General features: G+C 41.3%; 1 protein-coding gene across 1 annotated transcript in view; it reads right to left on the bottom strand.

Annotated features, from left to right (window-relative positions):
• Positions 1–22,771, bottom strand: part of FAT3 (FAT atypical cadherin 3) — a gene marked incomplete at its 3' end in the record, with an annotated part of 711,881 nt that overhangs the window by 203,704 nt on the left and 485,406 nt on the right. Inside the window, exon 5 of the mRNA XM_081241325.1 lies at positions 7,125–7,186. Coding sequence (XP_081097451.1) covers positions 7,125–7,186 — 62 coding nt within the window. The remainder of the gene's footprint in view (positions 1–7,124; positions 7,187–22,771) is intronic.

Here is a 22,771-nt window from a genome sequence, read left to right as displayed (position 1 = left end):
TCCCCAGCCCAACAGCTCTTCTTTGTTTCTACCTCTTCGCCTTTTCTAATCATTAGTGATTGAGTCAGCCTTTAGAGACTCAAGGGAGGCCTGGGAGACTAAAGCAAAAGCCTTTTCCTTCAAAGGACACAGGGACTTGCATAGTTTCAATTTCCCCTTTTCTTTGATACTCCTCAATCTTGAGGGGGACAGGTTCAGGAAAAGAAAGGGAGTAAAGATTTGGATAGAGAGGTTAATCATAAACCCAGCATAGGAACTCAGTTTTAGGAGGACTCAGTCTCAGGAGTCTGAGGTGAAGGTATTAGCAGGGTTGGTTTCTTCTGAGGCCTCTCTCCTTGGCTTGTAGATGGCCGTCTTCTCCCTGTGTCTGCACATGGTCTTCCCTCTGGATGTGTCTGTGTCCAAATTTCCTCTTCTTGTAAAGACACCAGTCATATACTGGATCAGAGCTTACCCTAATGGCTTCATTTTAATTTAACTACTTCTTTAAAGACTCCAAATACAGTCACATTCTGGGGTACCAGGGGTTAGGGCTTCAACATATGAATTTTAAGGGGAACCTTAAGAGGATACAGTTCAGCCCATAACACCTGGTATACAGTCACTCTTCTGCTGGAGTCCACACTGGCACTCACAACACAGGCACAGCCTCCTCTCAGATGGACTTTGTCCTGGAGCCTGGGCTGGGGCCCAGCAGCAGAGAGAGCCCCTGTCCAACGCTGGGCCTACTACTCTGAAGAGCAAACAGCTGAGGGGGTGGTAAAAGAACAGCCAAAGAGTGTAAGAGAAAACCTCCTCTTTCCCTACATGTGTATGCTGATCCTTGAGGGGGGTACTGAGCTGAGCCTTGGGTAAATCTGTTATAAAACGAGAGTGGGAAAAGATGATTCCGTTTGCCACACTTTAACACACTGATGGACATATAGGTCTATATATGTTCTATAAGAAGAGTAAGACCTATACTGGACACTACTATGAAGTGATTGTGTGACCTTGGACCTGTCTCTTCTCTTTTCTAGGTCTCAGTTTCTGCATCTATATAATGGGAGAGAAGGAGTTTGGATGACCTGAATGAAAAACAGCCCCCTGATTCCAAGACAGCAGCTAACTGTAGTAGCTCATAAATAATCAGCAATGTAATCTCTGTGAATAGACCTCAGCACGAAAGGCAAAGAAACAAACATCCAGTGGGAAAAACATACTAACTCCAAAAACAGAACCTTGGTGCCTAGCCCAATACCAGGCTCAGAATAAGCCTTGAAGAAAGGAAGGAAAAAAAGAGTGAGTTGCCATTAACTTCATCGAAGTTGATACAGCACAAACGCGAACAACTAAGACTAGAGAAGGTACAGTCCTAGAAGTAAAGAACGGTGAGAGAGGGTTCTGGGGCTCTCCTGGGAGCTCTGGAAAACAGAAGTCACGATCACTCTCCTTTCGAGGCCCTTGCCTGCTACAAGTACTCTTTTTGTGCATGGATACACATCTTTTCTTGAAGGCCTACTGGTACTTTCTGTGAAGTTTTTTGAGGGTGGCAGAAAAAAGAGCCTAATGAGAGAAGCTGCCATTTCACTTGGAGATAAATTATCAAAATATGGATGGCTTAATGGGTTGAGATAGGCCTGCAACTCTTCACCACCAGAAATTACCATCACCTCAAAAGCAGCTGCTTACTAAAGTAAGAAACCACTAAGGATGTGCACTCACTAAAGAAATCAATTTGCATCCCAAGGCAAGAGGAAATGTTATAAAAACTTACCAAAGAGAAATATTTTTTTTCCCCTCAGAAAATAAAACTATAAAAAGGGATGAGAATTTCAGACAGGAAGAAAAAATAGTCACAGGAGATGCACCTTAGAGAGGACGATGGATGAGTATTCTAAAGAGACAGATACTAAATAATTTACATTCCTATAGATCTAGCATATTCCTCTGTAATGTGTTTTGCTATTTATACCGACTGCACTATAAAATCTCACCACCTTCTCTGGGCTACTTCAAGATATACCCACACAGGCAACATAATTTCTCATCCTCTGTCTTTATACTGGGCCTTGTCATCTTTTTTGATTTTCAAATAAAATACTCTCTCTGTTTTCTTCGGGAGACTTTTACCAGAACCATCTACCCCTGAACAGAGAAGAATTTCAAGATCAAAAGAGAGGCAAAATCATACTCTTTTAGCAAACAAGATAAAGATTCACACATAATTAGGCTGGGACTATAGCATTATTTAAATGGATATAACTTTTAGGAATAATCAAACTGCTGTAAGCTATTCAAACACTGGGGCCAGCTCTGAAAAAGAAATGGAACTGACCAGGTGTTTATTGAGGACAAGGACAGCAGGGAGGGGAAAGAGGGTGGGGCAAACAACGGGTTAATAGAATAGTGTCCCTACGTGCCAGACCCTCTGTGTAGTTCATTGATGAAGTAGGGATTAGTAGCCCCATTTTACGGATGAGCAAATGGAGGATCAGAGATAATTTAATTTGGCAAAGCAGATGGAGAGAGGCAGAACAGTCCATTCTTTCTGTCTCCAAGCCTAAGCATTTTCCTGTGTGCTAATACCCACCTCTGTGATCTCATCTAGGAGTAAAATAAAGGTTTCTTAGAGTAATCATTCATTCACACATCCTTTATTGAGTGCCCCCTGCTTTCCAGGTACTTAACTAGATGATCTAAATAGAGAGGTAAGACAGTTGGTGCTGACAACACCCGTCACTGTCCCTGGAACACATTGTCTAACAGAGGTCATCCTGGGGATGTTTCACCTTTCATTTTTCTTTTTTTTTTTTCACGTTGAAATCTTTTATTTTGCTAAAATTTATGTATTTTGTAAAATGTATTTGCTAAAATAGAATGTAACAGTCCACATTCTCTGGCTTCTAAACATTTAACCGCTGATGACTTTCATAAGATGTTGTTCTTCATAGTTCAGATGCCTGATCCGAACAAATGTGACTCCATATTGGATCAGTTTATTTTACTTTAACCTTTGTACTCTATTGCTTCTGCTACAAGTTTAGAATGTTGCCTTATAGACTGAAATATACAGGATAGCCCATTCTAAAGCCTCTGCCCTTTAAAGGTATAACACTTCTCCATTCACATAGAGATAAAGTTGCAGAACAGAGAATAACATTTGTCTTGTTGGAGGAACATCATGTTTCTTGATTCATTAGCCTGTCATGCAGTGAGCAGTATGAGCTTGGACTCGGTAACAATTTCATATGCTCTTTACACCAACCCCATGTTAGAAACCATTATCCGCTCTTTGTAGATGAAGGAAAGGGGGTTCAGAGAGTTGAGAGCCTAAGTTCTGTGAGCAGTGCCCACATATAATCTCAGGCCTGCTTGAATGGAACATCCATGCTTTCCCACACCACTTCCATTCACTATCTTGATAAATCAAGTTTCATGCTCGTAAGAAGATTAAATCTAGTAGGTGAGGAAACAATCTATACAAGTGATTATAATATAAGAAAGAGTTAGTGCATTTATTCCCTTATTTCACAGCTGCCTTCTCTGCTAATGAGGTAATTAGGGCTAAAGTCACAACCACTAAGCGAAAATGTTAATTCACTGTTTAGTTTATGCATCATTTTCAACTTTGTGCATCTGTTTGCTAGAATTAGCCTTCTACCTCCACTGCGATCATAACTGGCTATCAAGGAATGTGTATGACTTTGAATAAATGAGCTGAAAATTCCATATTTTTGCACTTCATGGTAGGGAGAAAAGATCAGGCCAATATTTTCACATAACAGATTTCCAAATTAGGCAAGAAGTAACACTTAGAATTCACCAGAGAAATATAAGCTGTACTTGTGAAGTTTTCTGTAGTCCTTTGCTGCTCTTGCTTCTTTAGCAAGCTCCTTAGATTCTGATAATGACAATCCCTTCTTATAGTCACAGATTTGAGATGAATGTTCTACAGACTCCAAAACCCTTACAGCGCATACACAGTCAAGTTAAATATCTGAAATTAATGCACAGGCAGAGTACCTGCAGTATACAATTGAAGTGCTTTCCATCATGGGGACAGCAAACTATAAACAAATCATTTATGTCCTCCTGGCTACCTATGCAGAAGTGTACCTGCCAGGTCAGCTTCTAAATGGATCCTTTCAAGAAGAGTCCATCTTATTTGATTGGGAAGGAGAGATATGCAATAGAACCAGAAGGTTAATATGAGTTTAAAAGGAGCATAGGAGGCTTCCCTGGTGGCGCAGTGGCTGAGAGTCCGCCTGCCGATGCAGGGGAGACGGGTTCGTGCCCCGGTCCGGGAAGATCCCACATGCCGCGGAGCGGCTGGGCCCGTGAGCCATGGCCGCTGAGCCTGCGCGTCCGGAGCCTGTGCTCCACAACGGGAGAGGCCACGACAGTGAGAGGCCCGTGTACCACAAAAAAAAAAAAAAAAAAAAAGGAGCATAGGGTTATCTTGGCAATTAAAGGCTTTTCAGGAGGTTAATTACCCACACCCAGTGCTTACAACTCACAAAATGTGTCAGCAGTTACAGAAATTTGTGTACAGCAGAGAACTGTCTTCTGCACTCTGAATGATATTATTTTACTTACTTTTTTTGCAGGGCTGAGTTAAAGCAATATTCTGTCCATGATCCATTCAGAAAAAAGAAATGAATGCCATTCAAGTGCTCACGGCAATGTTATATAGAAAAAAAAATGTGGCTAAGAACTGCACAATTTAGAAAGTGAGAGCAAGACTGTACGTGAGAGAGAGAGAGAAGAGGAGGAGAGACAGACAGGGTAGGAGACAGAGATTCAAGTGGTTTTTGAAAACCTTAGCAGGGTAGTTTACCAAATGAAAGAGCACCTGTGATGGGGAATCCTGGCATGTGGGCAGAGCTGGGGGGCGAGTTAGTGTAATTCAGATGACCTGTAGGTTTTAAAATCTCTACCCTGGAAACTTCAGAAAACCCACATCTGCTTGCTAGCTAGAATCATGATGGGATTTGTATTAGACCCTCATCCAAGTCACCGTCATCTTTCACCTGGGTCCCTCTCAAAGCACCCCCATCCCAGTCTTCCTGCTACAGAAGCCCTGTCCCAGCCTGATTCTGCTCAGAAGAACGGCCAGTGATCTCTCACTCTGCAATCTTATCACGCCCCGACCCACCCTGCTTACTGGCTTTCCACTGCACTTGGGAGAAAATTCAGAATCCTTACTACAGCCCTATTTGCTTTTTCCAACTTATTTCCTACCACCTCTACGGCCCTCTAACTTTATACTCAATCACACTGGTCTGGGTTCTGTTTCTCCTACAGAACTTTGGCTTCATGTCACCAAATGTCACCTCCTCAAAGAGGCCCTCCTAACCGCCCCATTGAATGTTGCCTATCACCCCCTCATTTTCAAGCACTATTATGGAACCTTCTTTGAGTGGTCTCAGAGAGCTTGTGTCTGAAGTGATACTTGGAGTGTGGAGATGAAGCTGAATCTGTAGGAGAGTTCAGGTATTGTGACACCATATGATAATAAAACCACAACGATTCTAATTACATTTTACTGAGCACCTGTGTTGTCCAAAGGACCAAAGTGTTGAGTGAGTATTCATGTAAGTCTGTAAAGGATGTGAAACTGTTAAGGATTCTTCTGGGAAGTGTATTCAAATGCCTGGAAAACACTTTTGCCTCTTTTCCCTAGAGTCACACTCTGCATGCCCCCAAACACCCCCAGAACACCACCTTTCCAGGGACAAGGCAGTAAGTGATCTCAGGCAGATCCCCCAGCTAATGAGACACCCTCCCTTTTCCCTGCTGGGAGGTAATAGGTTCAACTACCCAAGAACATAGCCTCTCCAGGAGGCCTGGACACTGCTGCAAAGGAAAGAAGCCCATGAATATAACATAAGGCGTTTTTATTCTGGCAAACTGACTCTAATTCTGGACCAGGTAGGTATGTAGCCCATTAGGATGATTTTGAAAAAGAATTAAAGTAATTATTTTTCGGCAGCCTGGAGTCTTTCATCTTTATGTGATGGTAGCAATGTTTTAAAAGGCTTATCACAGGGCTGCATAATAATAATAATCCTTTATTATGTGTAATGTTTTAGGAGTTTTAAAAATACTTTGATATAAAATATCAGGTTTGATCCTAACAGAGATCCTTTGAGGTATATGGAGTAGCAATTATTTGCCACACTGAAGTCCAGGGCAATGAAACAGCTTCCAAGGCTCCAACCTAATCATGACAGGGAAGCCCTAGGACCCAAGGCACTGATTTCTAGTCCAGTGTTCTTTAAATAAATCATTACTGGTGAACTGACTTAAAGGGGAATATCAGAAGAGATTTGAGGTCTGTGTGAGTGTTTATAGGACCTGTGGATTCCAGTGAGTCGTTCTTGGGACTGACATCATTTTAGCAGCATGGACACAATGAAACAAAGCTCTACCTTCTAAGAATTGTCATCTGTTTGGTATCAGACTGTCGCACTTAAATCACCACGTCATACATACTACCCAGGCTTCAAGCTTCCCAATAAAGATACTCGATATGTATGGAAAAAATGTTCCACAAGACTCTTTCATATCTATTTTCTCATCCCTGGTCTTTTTCCTCCAGAAATAATGCTCTTACAGTTTTTATTGCTATTGTTTCTGTCTTCATGAATTATAGGAGCACATTTTATGGTTTCAGAAACAGTCTTCTCAGGCAGTGAATCAACTGGCAGCTTTCTCTTTCTCAATCCTCTCCCGAGAAAAGAAATGAGGGGCTGAGCAGCGCACTTCTTCACAAAGGACATACTTCACTTTAACTGCGGCACTTAGGCCCACTCTCTTTTTACCTCTGAGGCCATGATGGCTTCCAGGGCTCTGCTCCTGAACTTTCTTTTCCAGTTATTGACAAAGGGGCACAAAGTTGATACATCTGCTTGCTTCCAGGAAACGCAAAGTCCCCACCCTGCCATCTACTCTCTGCACACAGGAGTGCATTAAGAGGAATGCACCAGAAATCTCCAACTTCAGAACCAACCAGCCCAAGAGAAACAGCTGCATTTTGCAACCCGCTGTTCACACACATTCAAGTTCCAGTTCCGGTGGAAGGTTAAAGCAGTTGAAGAAAAGTCACTTTTAATGAATACCGGCTCCCTCTAGGCACTTACCTCCAGAAAATGTTCTGCCTGCTGTTCTCGATCCAATTTCCTTGACGTTGTTGTAATCAGACCTGTGTAGAAATGAGAATATTTGACTTTTAAATATCTGGGGCAAGCAGCTTACTGGGTGTGGGAAGCAAGTCCAGTTAAAGGAAAAGCAAAAGCAATGCGGAACAGTATAACTGGCCAGTCCTTAGTGACAGTCAGATGGTCTCAGAATTATTCTTCAAACAAAATAAAATTTACAAAGAAAAACTTGAAAAATTTGTTTCTCGGTTCTGCTTACCACCGACGAGGTATTTTCATCACTTTGGGGATATGAAACCTCACAAAAGAACCATTGTTTTTCTGGAATTCAATGATTCATTTGCATATGACTGATATTCTACCATAGGAACCTTATTAAAGATTTTAAGAGCTCTTGAACAATTAATAGGTTGTTGAAGCTGATTAGATTCAGGCTATAAAATAGAACTTTCCTTATTTAACATTTTTCTGCTTATATAATCTTTTTGATTATACTTGACAAAGAAGGTTATTTCTGTAATAACTACTTGTACACATAATTATTTCAAATATAATATCTCATATACAGAAGATCTCATACTATAGTTTTATCACTTTGTATTATTTGTTTAAATCTTTACACAAAATAAGTTCCACATGGGAAATATCTATCTTTCCTAGGAATGGCATTTCCCATAAATGAATCACCCCATTTGAGTATAAAGGCAAAGAAAAGGGAAGGAGAAGACAAAACTGTCAAGGACACCCAATTTGTCTATTGCAAGTTTTATTATGATTATTGTCAAATGGCAATTAGGAGGTCAAATTTACATTCTATTTCTTGATTCTTCAATGCCCCTGAAGATAAGAGACTATGGATTGGGCTGCTTTCATGGCATATGCTGATTGACATGAGATAACAGAGAAATCATGAAAAGCTCACTCCCAGTGCTGGTGAGGTACATGAAATATAGAAAAGGTATTTTATCAAAATCTGCTGAGGTGCTCACGTTTTTGTTTTCAGGTAGCAGGTGGGAGTAAGACTACCAGAGGTTAGATGGCTCCACATGGCCTTCAAAATAAAATCCCACTGCAGGTAGCATGGCTGTTTACAAGCTGACCCTGAGACAGGAGGGAAGGGTGCAGGGCACAACCTTTAAAAGAATGACATAGCCGTTGAGGATATAACAAAACTGGTTAGAACCGATTAGGCCCAAGATGGTGGAGGATTAGACTTCCAGTAGACCTTGAGCCTCATTATATGCTCATTGTAATACATTAGTATTAGCTAAATGACACACCCACAGGCACCATGACAGCTCTGAGGTTAACCTTAAAAGGCCAAATAGTAAGTGGTGCCCAGTTCCTGGAAATCCCCGCCCCTTCTCTGTAAGAGTTGGAATAATCCTCCCACTTGTTAGCCTATGAAATTACTCAGCCTGTAAAAATTAACCACCCCATATTTTGGGCCACTCTTACTTTTTCAAATGTACCACATTCTGTCTATGGAATGTGTATCTCCCTAAATACACCTTCTTTCCCACTTAGTTCTTGGGGCAGAGCCTCCTTGATGACCCACTTGTATCCCTCAAACGCACCCTATATTAATAAACCTACTTCTTACCTATCACTTAGCCTCTCGCTGAATTCCTTCTTTGCAGAGACATAAACAGCCTGAGTTTTAGTAAGTCCTGACCCCAGGTGAGTGATTTTAACTAAAAGACAGTGGGTTCGAGTCCCAGCCCATGGGTTTGAGTCCCAGCCCGTGGGTTTGAGTCCCAGTCTGAGTTTTGGCTGGGTTCGAATCCCATCTGAAGTGCGATTGGGTTCCAGCCCCAATCTGATGTTGTGTGGTTTCAAACCCACTCCTCTCCACTCTCATCTGTCCACACTCCCCATGGGAGGGAAACCCATATTCCCATTGCATAAATGATCTGCCTCTCCATGAATGCTTTCTGGAATGTGCCCCACTCATCCACAGATTTTTCGAATTTAGCTCAGGTGTTAGCTCAGGTGTTGGAGAGGTGACCCTCTCTCCCAGGGTTAAGGGTCCACCTGATACATACTAACAGAATGAGTATACTCCACCACAGTATCATTCTTGGCCTTTTACTGCAATCCTTTGCTCATACATCTGTATTTTACTGCCAGACAGGTTGACAGAGTGACTTCATGGGAAAGACCTGCCTTCCGATTTAGAAGCCCTGTGGTCCACCTAAGCCCCTGGCCTAAAACAAAACAGGAAATTTATTAAGGATCAGTTGACAAAAGTTGTTGTAGAAAAGATGGATTTTTCATATTCTAATCTTCAGTTTTGCTACAGACAGACTTAGAATGTGTTTGCTTAGGAGGGTATTATTTTGTGTGTGGGGAGGGTATCTGTGGATGGGGAGGGAGTGTGTGCCTTTAGTATTCATTTAAACCACTTCCTAAATTCCTCTATGTGAATGGCACAGTGCTAGGCACCTCTGAACTATTGTCAGAGATGACAGAGAGAAGACCGTTCTCAAGAGTTTCAGGGGAGAGAATCGGTAACTTCCCTTCCCTAGCTACCCATTAGAACCTCCCGGGGAAACTCAAAAAAACAGAGATCCTGTGCCCCACTCCATCCCTCATTTACTGTGTGTAAATCTCCTGGGATGATGCCTTGAGATGGTCCTCTGATTCTAAGAGGAGGCTTTCTGCAATTCCACTATCCTTTATTGAATCTCACTAAGACTTTTAATTTAATTTTAATTAATTAATTAATTAATTAATTAATTTGCAGTATGCGGGCCTTTCACTGTTGTGGCCTCTCCCGTTGCGGAGCACAGGCTCTGGACGCACAGGCTCAGTGGCCATGGCTCACGGGCCCAGCCGCTCCGCGGCATGTGGGATCTTCCCGGACCGGGGCACGAACCCGTGTCCCCTGCATCGGCAGGCGGACTCTCAACCACTGCGCCACCAGGGAAGCCCTATGACTTTTTATTGACATGAATTTTTCTGCCCATCCAAGAATGAAATATACCTGAGAAGCTTTAGCATCTGGATCAGACCTTAGGCTCAGTGTGTGTTGTGTGTGTGTGTGTGTGTGTGTATGTGTGTGTGTTGGGAGGGTGAGCAGCGGGGGGATGGAGATGTGTGAATGCACTGGTGGGTGAGGTGATAAAGGAGGAATAAAGGGGAACCTGCTCTCTGAGTCATACTGACTAAAGGTCAGCTTGGTTACACCAGGGAGCATCTAAAGCAAAAATCTGACGCCTTCATTTTCAGGCCACGCTATCCCAGAAGATCATATGTCACGGTGGCTCTCTCCAAGTGAGATGTAAGTGTGTTCTCGAAAGGGGGTGGGAGGCTTTCACAGACCTCACCACTTCTTCAGGGGGCATCCTCTGTTAGAGGTCACAATGGGAATGAGAAATACTTGTTATATGGAGGCTATAAATGGGTGAAAGGGCTGTCAGCCTCTGCTCTTGTTCGCCTGCTGCTCTTCCAGGAACAAAAGACCAGGAACCCTTTTGCCCTCTGTCTGCACTCCTCCCCACCCCTCCGTAGGATCTTGTGTCATTTCAGGTCCTCCTTGCCCAGGTCATGCAGTCACAGCCCATTGTGGTATGACGGTGCTCAGGAAGGAGGTCAGCTTCCTCTCCCGATTATCCTGAGGGTAATTCTTTAGGAAAGCCACTTCTTTTCACAATGCCCAGGTATAAGTGGGAGAACAGTGTGGCTCCCTTCCATCTGCCTACCTCCCCCAGGATGTACTTTTCACCTATTTATCAGCCAACAGGGAAGAAGACAGGCTTCCTGAAAAGTCTGAAACAACATACACAACAGTGAACCTGGAGCTGTGAGAAAGCCAAGGAGTTTCTGTTTGTGAAGGAAAGGCAAGGAAACCTCTGCAGGTCTCAGTTCTCTGGGTTTCTATCACCTTTATTTTCACAGATCTAAAGTAAAAGGCAGGGGAAAAAATCTAAGTCAAAAGTGAAAATCAGTAGGAAATGGGACAAGTTGGGGCAAGGGACAGAGAGTGACTTCTAAGGGGTACAAGGTTTCTTCTGGGGCTGATGAAAATGCTCTAAAATTACAGATTATGGTGATGGTTGCATAGTTCCATAAGTATTCTGAAAACCATTGAAATGTATGCTTTAAACAGGTGATTGTTATTGTACATAAATTATGTTATTGTACGTAAATTATGTATCAGTAAAGCCATTTAAAAATCAGTAGGAGAGCATGCCACAACTACTGAAGCCTGCACACCTACAGCCCGTGCTCTGCAACAAAGAGAAGCCACCACAATGAGAAGCCTGAGCACCGCGACGAAGAGTAGACCCGCTCGCCACTAGAGAAAGCCCGCTGCAGCAACGAAGACCCAACGCAGCCAAAAATAAATAAATAAAATAAATTTATTTTAAAATAAATAAATTAATTTTAAAAAATCAGTAGGAGATCACAAACTCTGCCGTTTAGATTTGAACACGTCTTTCATGTTTGGAGGAGACAGATCTTTTTTTTTTTAATTCAACCTGCTTTTTTAAAATTTATTTATTTATTTTAAATTTTTGGCTGCGTTGGGTCTTTGTTGCTGCGCACAGGCTTTCTCTAGTTGCGGCGAGCGGGGGCTACTCTTCGTTGTGGTGCGTGGGCTTCTCATTGCGGTGGCTTCTCTTGTTGCGGAGCACGGGCTCTAGGTACCAGGGCTTCAGTTGTTGTGGCATGTGGGCTCAGTAGTTGTGGCTCACAGGCTTTAGAGCACAGGCTCAGTAGTTATGGTGCACGGGCTTGGTTGCTCTGCGGCATGTGGGATCTTCCCAGACCAGGGCTCGAACCCGTGTCCCCTGCATCGGCAGGCGGATTCTTAACCACTGCACCACCAGGGAAGTCCCTAGAGGAGACAGATCTTTAAAAATACTTAAACGGTTGAATGACTAAGTGAAATAAGCCAGGCAAAGAAAGACAAACACTGTATGATATCTCTTACATGTGGAATCTAAAAAATACAACGAACTAGTGAATATAACAAAAAAGAAGCAGACTCGTAGGTATAGAGAACAAACTAGTGGTTACCAGTGGGGAGAGGGGAGCGGGGAGGGGCAATATAGGGGTAGGGGATTAAGAGGTACAAACTATTAGGTAAAAAGTAAGCTACAAAGATATATTATACAACACGGGGAATATAGCCAATATTTTATAATAACTATAACTGGAGTATAACCTTTAAAAAGTGAGAATCACTATATTGTACACCTGTAACATATAATATTGAACATCAACTACACTTCAAATAAAAAATAAATTAAAAAATACTTAAATGATTGAATGAATGAATGAATGAGTTAGTTTAGGAATCTGGTAGGAAGAGGGGCTGGAATGAATAGAGCCATCAGGTTTGTCCATGGGGCATCTAGAACATAAAAATAATGAAAAGTACATTTTGGGTTAAAGTCACAACTGGTAGTTATTTGCACTGAAAATAAACCTTGTTGTCAAGACAGGGCCAGCTAAACTAAGAAGGGGCAAAAGCTTTCTTCCTTCTGAAGTTGTGTACTTAGGATGAGCTATGGAGCTTCAGCTGCACGGTGTGTTTCACAGTCAGACAGCAATGAAGTGAGCCATCCCTCCTGGTCCAGAGGAATTAGTCAAAATTGCCAAAGCTGCATTTTCCTTTCTAAACAACTTTGTTGTAGCTGAATGCAGTTGGGTCTTAGAACAGGGCAGAAACTGTAACAGAGCAATCTCCCTCTTCAACTGCTCTGATTCATCACTGTGGAAGGCACCCTCATCCTGTAATCTCTGCAAGAGAGAGGCATATACATCACACATGTAACTGTAGACCCACTGGGCACAGTAAGTTGGGGACTGACATGATGAAATTGAATTTCAAAGATAAATCATAGGCAAGCTTTTGAATGTGGTTTGGAGATATAAACAAACACATCATTTGATATAATTACATATGCAAGCCTCCAATTTAGGCGGGGAATTATGCCAGTCCTAAGTGAATGATACTCAGTAAAGAGGACGGGAGAACATATGGCTGGAACTGTGCAATTACTTTAAAAAGGACTGTTTTTGATTTTTTTTTGTTGTGGAAATGGGAGAATCTAATGACTTTTCTGATAAACAGTCTGAGCATGAAAATATGGCTGCCTTTTCAAGAAAGAACTCAAAATGTTCTATGTAGTTATGGTCAGAGAAGCGATACTTGTAAGGATGACATCTTTCCCCTGCTTTTCCGGCCTGTGGGTGTCCTGGGTCTCAGCTGTGTAATCTATTGCCATGACATTGACATTTCCTTTAAGTACTGCTTGAAGCAGTGTAGGTCTTAGCTGTTTCAGCATAATTTTTCAGGACTGTTGGAAACTGAGTTTGGTATTACAAATACAAATGGAGTATCAGCCCTGTGAGCTACAATTAGTGCTTACTCTCTGTCTTTTTTCATATTCAGTTTCGTCTGCTTACCATTTCTCCATGCCTACCCTGGCTATCTGGTAAACCCTCTCACCATCCTTCCAGATAGTTCAAATGTCACCTATCTGCAAAGGCTTCTCTGACCTTTCCTCCTCTAGCATGTGGTAAGTAACTCATCTATTGTTTGGATCTCTTTCTAGACCACAGTTTCAGGAAGGCTTGGGGTGGTTCACCAGTTGAGCTCAGGAACCTCAATCAGCGCCTATTATGTTTGTTGAATACAACAGTACTACTAGTACAGCACCCACTATTTGGCTCTAATTATTTGTTAAGGAGTCAATTTTCCCTAACAGGATATAAGTAAAGGTAGTTAATAGATCTTATTCATCTCATGTCCCTGGCATTTAATATAGAACCTGGTACATGAGGGTATCAAGCAAAACTTGTTTGAATGAGGGTGACATGGATGCAGTCTCTCAGAACTCTCAATATTGTTTTGTTTTCTTCTTCTTTTTTAAATAAATGTATTTATTTATTTATCTATGGCTGTGTTGGGTCTTTGTTGTGGTGCACGGGCTTCTCACTGCGGTGGCTTCTCTTGTTGCAGAGCATGGGCTCTAGGCATGTGTGACAAGTGGGCTCAGTAGTTGTGGATCCCAGGCTCTAGAGCGCAGGCTCAGTAGTTGTGGTGCACAGTCTTAGTTGCTCCAAGGCATGTGGGATCATCCCAGACCAGGGCTTGAACCCATGTTCCCTGCATTGGCAGGTAGATTCTTTTTTTTTTTTTTAACATCTTTATTGGAGTATAATTGCTTTACAATGTTGTGTTAGTTTCTGCTGTATAAAAAAGTGAATCAGCTATATGTATACATATATCCCCATATCCCCTCACTCTTGCATTTCCCTCCCACCCTCCCTATTCCACCCAACTATGTGGTCACAAAGGAACTAGCTGATCTCCCTGTGTTATGCAGCTGCTGCCCACTAGCTATCTATTTTACATTTGGTAGTGTATATATGTCAATGCTACTCTCTCACTTCGTCCCAGCTTACACTTCCCCCTCCCCATGTCCTCAAGTCCATTCTCTACATCCACATCTTTATTCCTGTCCTGCTCCTAGGTTCATCAGAACCATCTTTTTTTTTTTTTTTTTAGATTCCATATATATGTGTTAATGTATGGTATTTGTTTTTCTCTTTCTGACTTCACTCTGTATGACAGACTCTAGGTCCATCCACCTCACAACAAATAGTTCAATTTCATTTCTTTTTATGGCTGAGTAATATTCCATTGTATATATGTGCCACATCTTCTTTATCCATTCATCTGTTGATGGACACTTAGGTTGCTTCCATGTCGTGGCTATTGTAAATAGAGCTGCAATGAACATTGTGGTACATGACTCTTTTTGAATTATGGCTTTCTCAGGGTATATGCCCAGTAGTGGGACTGCTGGGTCATATGGTAGTTCTATTTTTAGATTTTTAAGGAACCTCCATACTGTTCTCCATAGTGGCTGTATCAATTTACATTCCCATCAACATTGCAAGAGGATTCCCTTTTCTCCACACCCTCTCAAGCATTTATTGTTTGTAGATATTTGATGATGGCCATTCTGACCGGTGTGAGGTGATACCTCATTGTAGTTTTGATTTGCACTCCTCTAATGATTAGTGATGTTGAGCATCCTTTCATGTGTTTGTTGGCAGTCTGTATATCTTCTTTGGAGAAATGTATATTTAGGTCTTCTGCCCATTTTTGGATTGGGTTGTTCGTTGTTTTGATATTGAGCTGCATGAGCTGCTTGTATATTTTGGAGATTAATCCTTCGTCAGTTGCTACATTTGCAAATATTTTCTCCCATTCTGAGGGTTGTCTTTTCATCTTGTTTATGGTTTCCTTTGCTGTGCAAAAGCTTTGAAGTTTCCTTAGGTCCTGTATGTTTATTTTTGTTTTTATTTCCATTTCTCTAGGAGGTGGGTAAAAAAGGATCTTGCTGTGATTTATGTCATAGAGTGTTCTGCATATGTTTTCCTCTAGGAGTTTGATAGTTTCTGGCCTTAAATTTAGGTCTTTAATCCATTTTGAGTTTATTTTTGTATACGGTGTTAGGAAGTGTTCTAATTTCATTCTTTTACATGTAGTTGTCCAGTTTTCCCAGCACCAATTATTGAAGAGGCTGTCTTTTCTCCACTGTATATTCTTGCCTCCTTTATCAAAGATAAGATTACCATATGTGCATGGTTTTATCTCTGGGCTTTCCATCCTGTTCCATTGATCTATATTTCTATTTGGGGCCAGTACCATACTGTCTTGATTACTGTAGCTTTGTAGTCTAGTCTGAAGTCAGGGAGTCTGATTTCTCCAGCTCCGTTTTCCTTTCTCAAGATTGCTTTGGCTATTCAGGGTCTTTTGTGTTTCCATACAAATTGTGAATTTTTTTGTTCTAGTTCTGTGAAAAATGCCACTGGTATTTTGATAGGGATTGCACTGAATCTGTAGATTGCTTTTGGTATTATAGTCATTTTCAGTGTTGATTCTTCCAATCCAAGAACGTGGTATACCTCTCCATCTGTTTGTATCATCTTTTTTTTTTTTTTTTTTTTTTTTTTTTTTTTTTTTTTGCGGTACGTGGGCCTCTCACTGCTGTGGCCTCTCCCGTTGTGGAGCACAGGCTCTGGACGCGCAGGCTCAGCGGCCATGGCTCACGGGCCCAGCTGCTCCGCGGCATGTGGGATCTTCCCGGACCGGGGCACGAACCCGTGTCCCCTGCATCTGCAGGCGGACTCTCAACCACTGCGCCACCAGGGAAGCCCTGTTTGTATCATCTTTAATTTCTTTCATCAGTGTCTTATAGTTTTCTGCATACAGGTATTTTGTTTCCTTCAGCAAGTTTGTTGCAATGGTAAATGGGAGTGTTTCCTTAATTTCTCTTTCAGATTTTTCATCATTATTGTATAGGAATGCAAGAGATTTCTGTGCATTAATTTTGTATCAGCAGGTGGATTCTTAAACACTGTGCCACCAGGGAAGTCCAATATTGTTTTATACAGAATGGCCACAATGGCCCCAAAGCATGGGAGTTAAAGTTATCTGAATGCTTTCATCCATTCTTTGAATAATTTTAATGTTTTCCCAATTTTTGGACAACCTCTTCTGTCCTCATAGTTGGAGATCATTAGAACAGTTCCTGATAGTCTTTTATTTTTTAATATTTCTGTGGATTTTTAAAGATTTTAATCTTTAATGTTAGACGCAGGGGCTACTTGCCCATTCTAGAGTTCTCCAACATCCTGGTTTCTATCTGATTTATGGGGAAAGGTGGGCAAAAAATAATACAGTAGTATACAACATTTATTGAGTACTATGTGCCAAACACTATACTAAACAGTTTGCATATGTGACCTCATTTAATCTCACAAGAGTTCAGAGACATGGCAACTATTTTGACTGTCCAGAGTAGGAAACTGAGGGAAATAACTTGCTCAAGGTCAGCTATGACTGAGCTATGATTCAAACTCAGGGACTCTAACTCTGAAACTTCTCCACTGTGTTCCTAGCAGACAAGGATACAGAGCCATGGCAAAGCCACCTGCATAGGAGCCAGGAGACCTGCATCTCAGTTTCACCTTGGTCAGTAACTGGCTCTGAGATTTGAGCCATCACATCTTTTTTTTTCTAGACCTGTTTCCTCATCTAGGAATGTCCTGAAGTCTCTTTTCAGTGTGAAGAGTCTATAGTAATATAGAAACATTAAAAGGTGATCATTCTTCTTCCTTTCCTGCTGCCTCATCGGACCCCACTTTCTGTTATGGACCTGAGTCCAGCTGTGCAGGACATGGGCGGGTCACCCAGGCAGGAACAAGAGGGGCTGTGCTCTCATTTTTATTTATCCACAAAATCAACACTTAAGCACTCGTATGCATATTTCTAAAAGGAGCAAAATAAAAACATCAGTTAACTATGAATGTATGTTTTTAAGTAGGAAAAAAAATAAAACAACACTGTAGTTATTCTCAGGTTTATTGTCTCTTCCACAAGATTCTAACTTCTAGAAATGTCACAGAGAACAACAAACCTGACTCCATATTGGATCTATTCCTTTAGCTCTAGGGCTCTGCATCTGGGTAAAAGGATGTTGCCTATAACCGGAAATATACATGATAGCCCATTCTCAAGGCTCTTTAAAGGCATAACACTTTTCCATTCATATAGAGATTAAAAAGTTGCAGAAAAGAAAATAACAATTGTCTCATTGGAGGTTTATAGGAATATTGTGACTAGATGTGGACAGCTGAAAGAACAAAGGATTCCTGCACCAAGTAGTTTGCAACAACCAGCCACACCCCTTCCCCTTTTTGAATAAAAGAAGCCTGATCAGGTAAGTTGGTTCTTTGGGACACTAGTCCACCATCTTTTCGGTCTGCTGACTATCCAAATAAAGTCACTATTCCTTGACCCAACAATTCATCTCTCGATTTATTGGCCTATCATGTGGCAAGCAGTAAGAGCTTGGACTCTGTAAGAGAAAGTCTTTTTCTGCCTCATTTACGCCTATTAAGAAGGCTTAAAATATTCCCTATAGTATTTACACATGGACATCAGACTGTGCACTGAATTAATTCAAAGAGAAGGAAATGGACACAGTACCTGAAAGTTTCAGGTTGCAGAAAAAAATTAAAGTTGAGGTGAAGACACATATCAGGTTTGCTTAAAAAAAGACTAAATAATGTTTGTTTGGACTACATGATGTTTCTTTCAAAAGAAAAACCAGAAAGGAAAAACATATATATATGAGGGGGGTTAAAAAAGGATTCTGAGAACTGGCCCTATCAGGCATTCTTCTTAAGTAAGGGCTGTTTCATCGGATGTAAAGATTTGGGGTTGCTCAATTGGGCACACGGTGCTGCTAGTAAATTTCCTTCAGAAAATCTGGGGACTTCCTTGGTGGTCCACTGGTAAAGAATCTGCCTTCCAATGTAGGGGATGCAGGTGTGATCCCTGGTCAGGGAACTAAGATCCCACATGAAGCGGGACAACTAAGCCCTCGCACCACAGCTACTGAGCTCGTGTGCCTCAACAAGAGAGAGAAAACCCACATGCCACAACTAGAGAGAAACCCATGCTGCGCTGCAACGAAAGATCCCGCATGCCTTAACAAAGATCTCACGTGCTGCAACTAAGACCCGATGCAGCGAAAAAATAAAATAAAATAAATAAATATTTAAAAAAAGAAAATCTGACAGGGGAAATCATCGATGGAATTCTAAGCCTGAAACTTGGAATTTTCTTTATAAATAGTGATTTCCAAGATGCTGATAGAAGTTTTAAAGCTGTATAAATGAGAATGCATCTTAAATTGAAGTATGAAAGACCTTGTGGGTCAAACATGATTCATAGTTGTTGGTTTTCTGTCACAGGTAACTTTCACTTGTTTTTCTTTGCAAGCCAATGGGTAGAATTTCCCAATTCTGCCTTAGCAGTAGGGAAATCGCAGGCAGTTCTCTCCTGCCAGAAACACTTTCCCCTTTGGATACAGTATTCTGTAGGTACTACAGGTAGCAAAGGGGAAAAGCCAGCTTGTAAAGGAAAAGTGTTGATGCTGGCACATACCTTGCACCTTCCCTTCAGGCCTGGATGACAGATGGACTTGCCTGCTGCCTGGAGGGAGAGTTCTGAGGTTCAGGCAAATCCCGCTCCCTCACTGTGCTACTCATTACAGATGAAATCGATTGGGGGATCTGGGTCAAGGCAACCTGTCATTAGAGTGAAGGATAAGATAGTGGCTAACAAGGGAGGGGTAATGCTGAGGATGTAGGGTGGAGAATATTTCCAAAAGCCATCTCCTCTGAATAATTCTCTCTCATACAAGGTGATCCTGCCACACGCGCCCACACATACACACACACACACACACACACATATACATGTACACACACATACACTTAGGACCGGAGATGCTGTGTACGAGTCTCATTTTGCCAGAATACCTGGATACTTACCAGTCCCACCTGTTCTTCCCTCTATTCCTCGCCTCATCACCAATCCTCGTGGCTCTCTCCCTCCCAGTCTCACACAGCCCTCTGGCTCTGCCTTCTAATTCAGCCTAGATGAAGAAGTATTTGTGCACCTGAAGAAGTCTCTAGGCGATTTAGCTAAACCTTGAATGCCATATTGGATTTCTTCAGAGAAATTAAGCTACAGATGGTAAACCAATATTAGGGATGTCGCAAGAAATGATGCCATTTTAGGTGCCATTAACATACCACTGATGTGTGTGCTCAGATGTGCAATATGGTGCACGTCTCCCCCTTTCTCTTTCTGCCAAGATATTTTTTTTTTACAGAATTCTGAATATTGGATGATCAAAATAAGGAAGAAGTGGCTGGCAACCTAAATTATACTATATGGATGGGTTTTAAAGATTATCTAGCCTGAGAGGCACCATGAACCACCATCATGTACCATCAAGTAAACAGTACTTAGGCTCTGACATCAGACTGCCTGACTTCACATCCCCGTTACCAGCCCTAGGCAACTGCCTGTTCTTTGGTGAGTTATTTAGCTTCTTTAAGTAAAATGAGGCTTATTAAATTAAATAATCAATTTAAAATGCTTGGCTTGGTTCCTGGGACATAGTAAATGCTCAAAAATGTTACTCTTCTTATTAGTTCCAAGAATAATGCCTGAAGTATCATATGTGTTCGATGGTCTAATCTTGCTTCCTTCCCACCTTGAGATTCCCCTCACGTGGGTCTGAACATTGGGGCAACAAAAATTGTAAAATTTCTACTTCTTACCCTGTCACCTGACAGATAAGGAAACCAATGCTCACAGTTTAAATAACTTGTCCAAAGATATATTCGTAAGAAATCCTTCATCCATGCATTGTTAAATTTTATTGAGAGGTGAGCGTATATTCTTATTTCTCAAAGTGTGACATGGCTTAGCAGCATCAGAATCACCTGGGAGCTAAGTTAGAAATGCAGAACTGCAGGCTTCTCCCATACCTTGGTGATTTGTACCCATGCTAAATTTTGAGAAGCCTGACTCTAGACCGTTGCTGTGCAAACTTGGCTGTGCACTGGAATCACCTCGGTAGCTTTAAAAAATACTGATGCCAGGGTCCCACATCCAGACATTCTGAATTATTTGGTATGGATGGGGGCCCAGGTACAGGGATTTTTAAAAAGCTCTGGATGGTTGTAATAGTCAGCCAGGGGTGAAAATCACTGTATATGCAGTCATTACCAATAGGTGCTGGGGTTATGGTAATTAGTTTTTCTGGCTTATTCAAATGGTCTAGTTTCTCCACAATGAACAACACTCAATTTTATAATATAAGATAATTTAAAGGCCAGTAAAATGAGACACCTGGTGCATGGACCCCTGCATATCTTCCTATGAATTCTGCAAGGTTCTATGCTGAACCCTCCCAGAAAAGGATTAAACTATGGTTGCCAGATCTGTTCTGGCTTCATATCTGCTACAGCCCTGGTGTCTTCCCCTAATACACTGGATTACCTCAGCTACAGTTTTCCATCTTCACCCTGGCACACTTTCTTATATTGTGTTACACGTTTCCTAGCATCTTCTGGCCCTCAGGATCCTCATAGCAGAGGTTAAACCCCACCTCCGTGGTGATGCTACCTTTTTCCCACAAAAGCATATTTTTACTTGAGACACCGTGGGAAGAGCCAAGAGGATACAAGAGTAAATCCCCATATTTTCCCTCATGAAACTAACAATCCAGTAAGGGAAACACACATGTATGCAAATAACTATGATACTAGGTGTGAGCGAAACACCCTGGACAACTTGGGCGCCCTGAAGAAGGATTATTGCAGAATTGTGCAACTAGAAAAGATGAGGGAATAAGTTGAATTTGTCCTGGTTTTTAATGGTGAATAAGATTCTAACAGAGAAGTTGGAAGAAGTTAAAATGTCAAATCTGTAGCTAAGAATCATGAGACAGAAGGTTAATGAATAAGGTAAATCTAGGTTTAAATCTTGGCTCTGCTGTTTCTTAGCTATGTGACCAAGGACAAGTTACATCACTTCTCTGATCTCAGTCTTGTCATGTCTGACGTGGGGATAGTAATAACTCCCCCATAGGCTTTTGGTTAAAAATGATCCAGATGAAGTGCTTAGCATGGTGCCTTGCACTTAGCAGATGCTGTTTTGAAAAATAGAAACAGCATCTATAAAAGGCAGTGCATTATCTTTAATTTTTATGAAAAACCTGAAGAGCACTGGGATGCTATTTCTGATTACATTTTAAAGGAAAACCTTATTGTCTCTAGATTTTTCACCTCTGACAATGTCTAAAAATGTAATAACCAAACAACTAAAAGTTGAAGTTTGCTTCTGCTCATTCAAATGAACACTGCAAAGTTCATTAATTCCTGCCACACTCCAGAGGTGTGAAAGTCACCACTGCACTCCCCTTAGAAATGATTTCAATGCAAATAATTTGTCTCTACATCTGTTTTCACATGACAGATAAAATCAGGAGGATGGTTAAAGTGCAAATTACTCAGAGGATGTGCAGAGTCTTGAAAACACACACATGCTTTGTAGGTGTGCAATCCTTTAAGATCATCTCTGCTCTGTGAGGTCTTAGGTAAGAGCCATGTTTTGAAACCCAATTTAAAAAATCTGGGAAAAAATATCACTTGTTATGGAGAGCTTTGAAAGTTATCAGAAGACTGACAACACTCTTTCTTTTTTTAATATCACACATTTTTCCAGTTAATTTTCACATAATTCAATCCTTTCCTTTTGTCCTAAATTTTTATATACACTGTTAAACTTTATTACTTTTCATTCTACCTATCTGAGAATTTGTAATAGGTCTGTGGCTGGTTGAAGTTCACCTTTGTACTACCTAGGCAAATTAATAGTGTAGAAAGTTCTCAGGGGAATATTTAATGTACTCCAGACAAACCACTTGCAAAGCACTTTAAGAACCCCCATTTTGATGTTCTAATTGCAAATGGCCCAGGTAACTATTCATTAGAGTCCATCCAAGCAGGTCTTTTGTTTGGCAACATTTTGTTAACACTAACATTAACCTTATGTGTTTATCTGAAAGCAGGAAACGTGTGCTCCCTGAAATATTCTAGAATCTGCATTTTCAACTTCTATAAAATCCTCCTCAATAAGAGTCTGAATTAATGGAATTTCATGGTCCTTCTCTTCTTTGGGAAGACGTACCATCTCTTGCAAGAATGATGAAATTTGTGCTTAATCATTCATC

This window comes from Mesoplodon bidens, assembly GCF_964165515.1.
Source record: "Mesoplodon bidens genome assembly, chromosome: 7".
In the NCBI taxonomy this organism is placed as follows: domain Eukaryota; kingdom Metazoa; phylum Chordata; class Mammalia; order Artiodactyla; family Ziphiidae; genus Mesoplodon; species Mesoplodon bidens.
The sequence above is the reverse complement of the archived record's forward strand: the minus strand, read 5'-3'. Positions and strand labels throughout refer to the sequence as shown.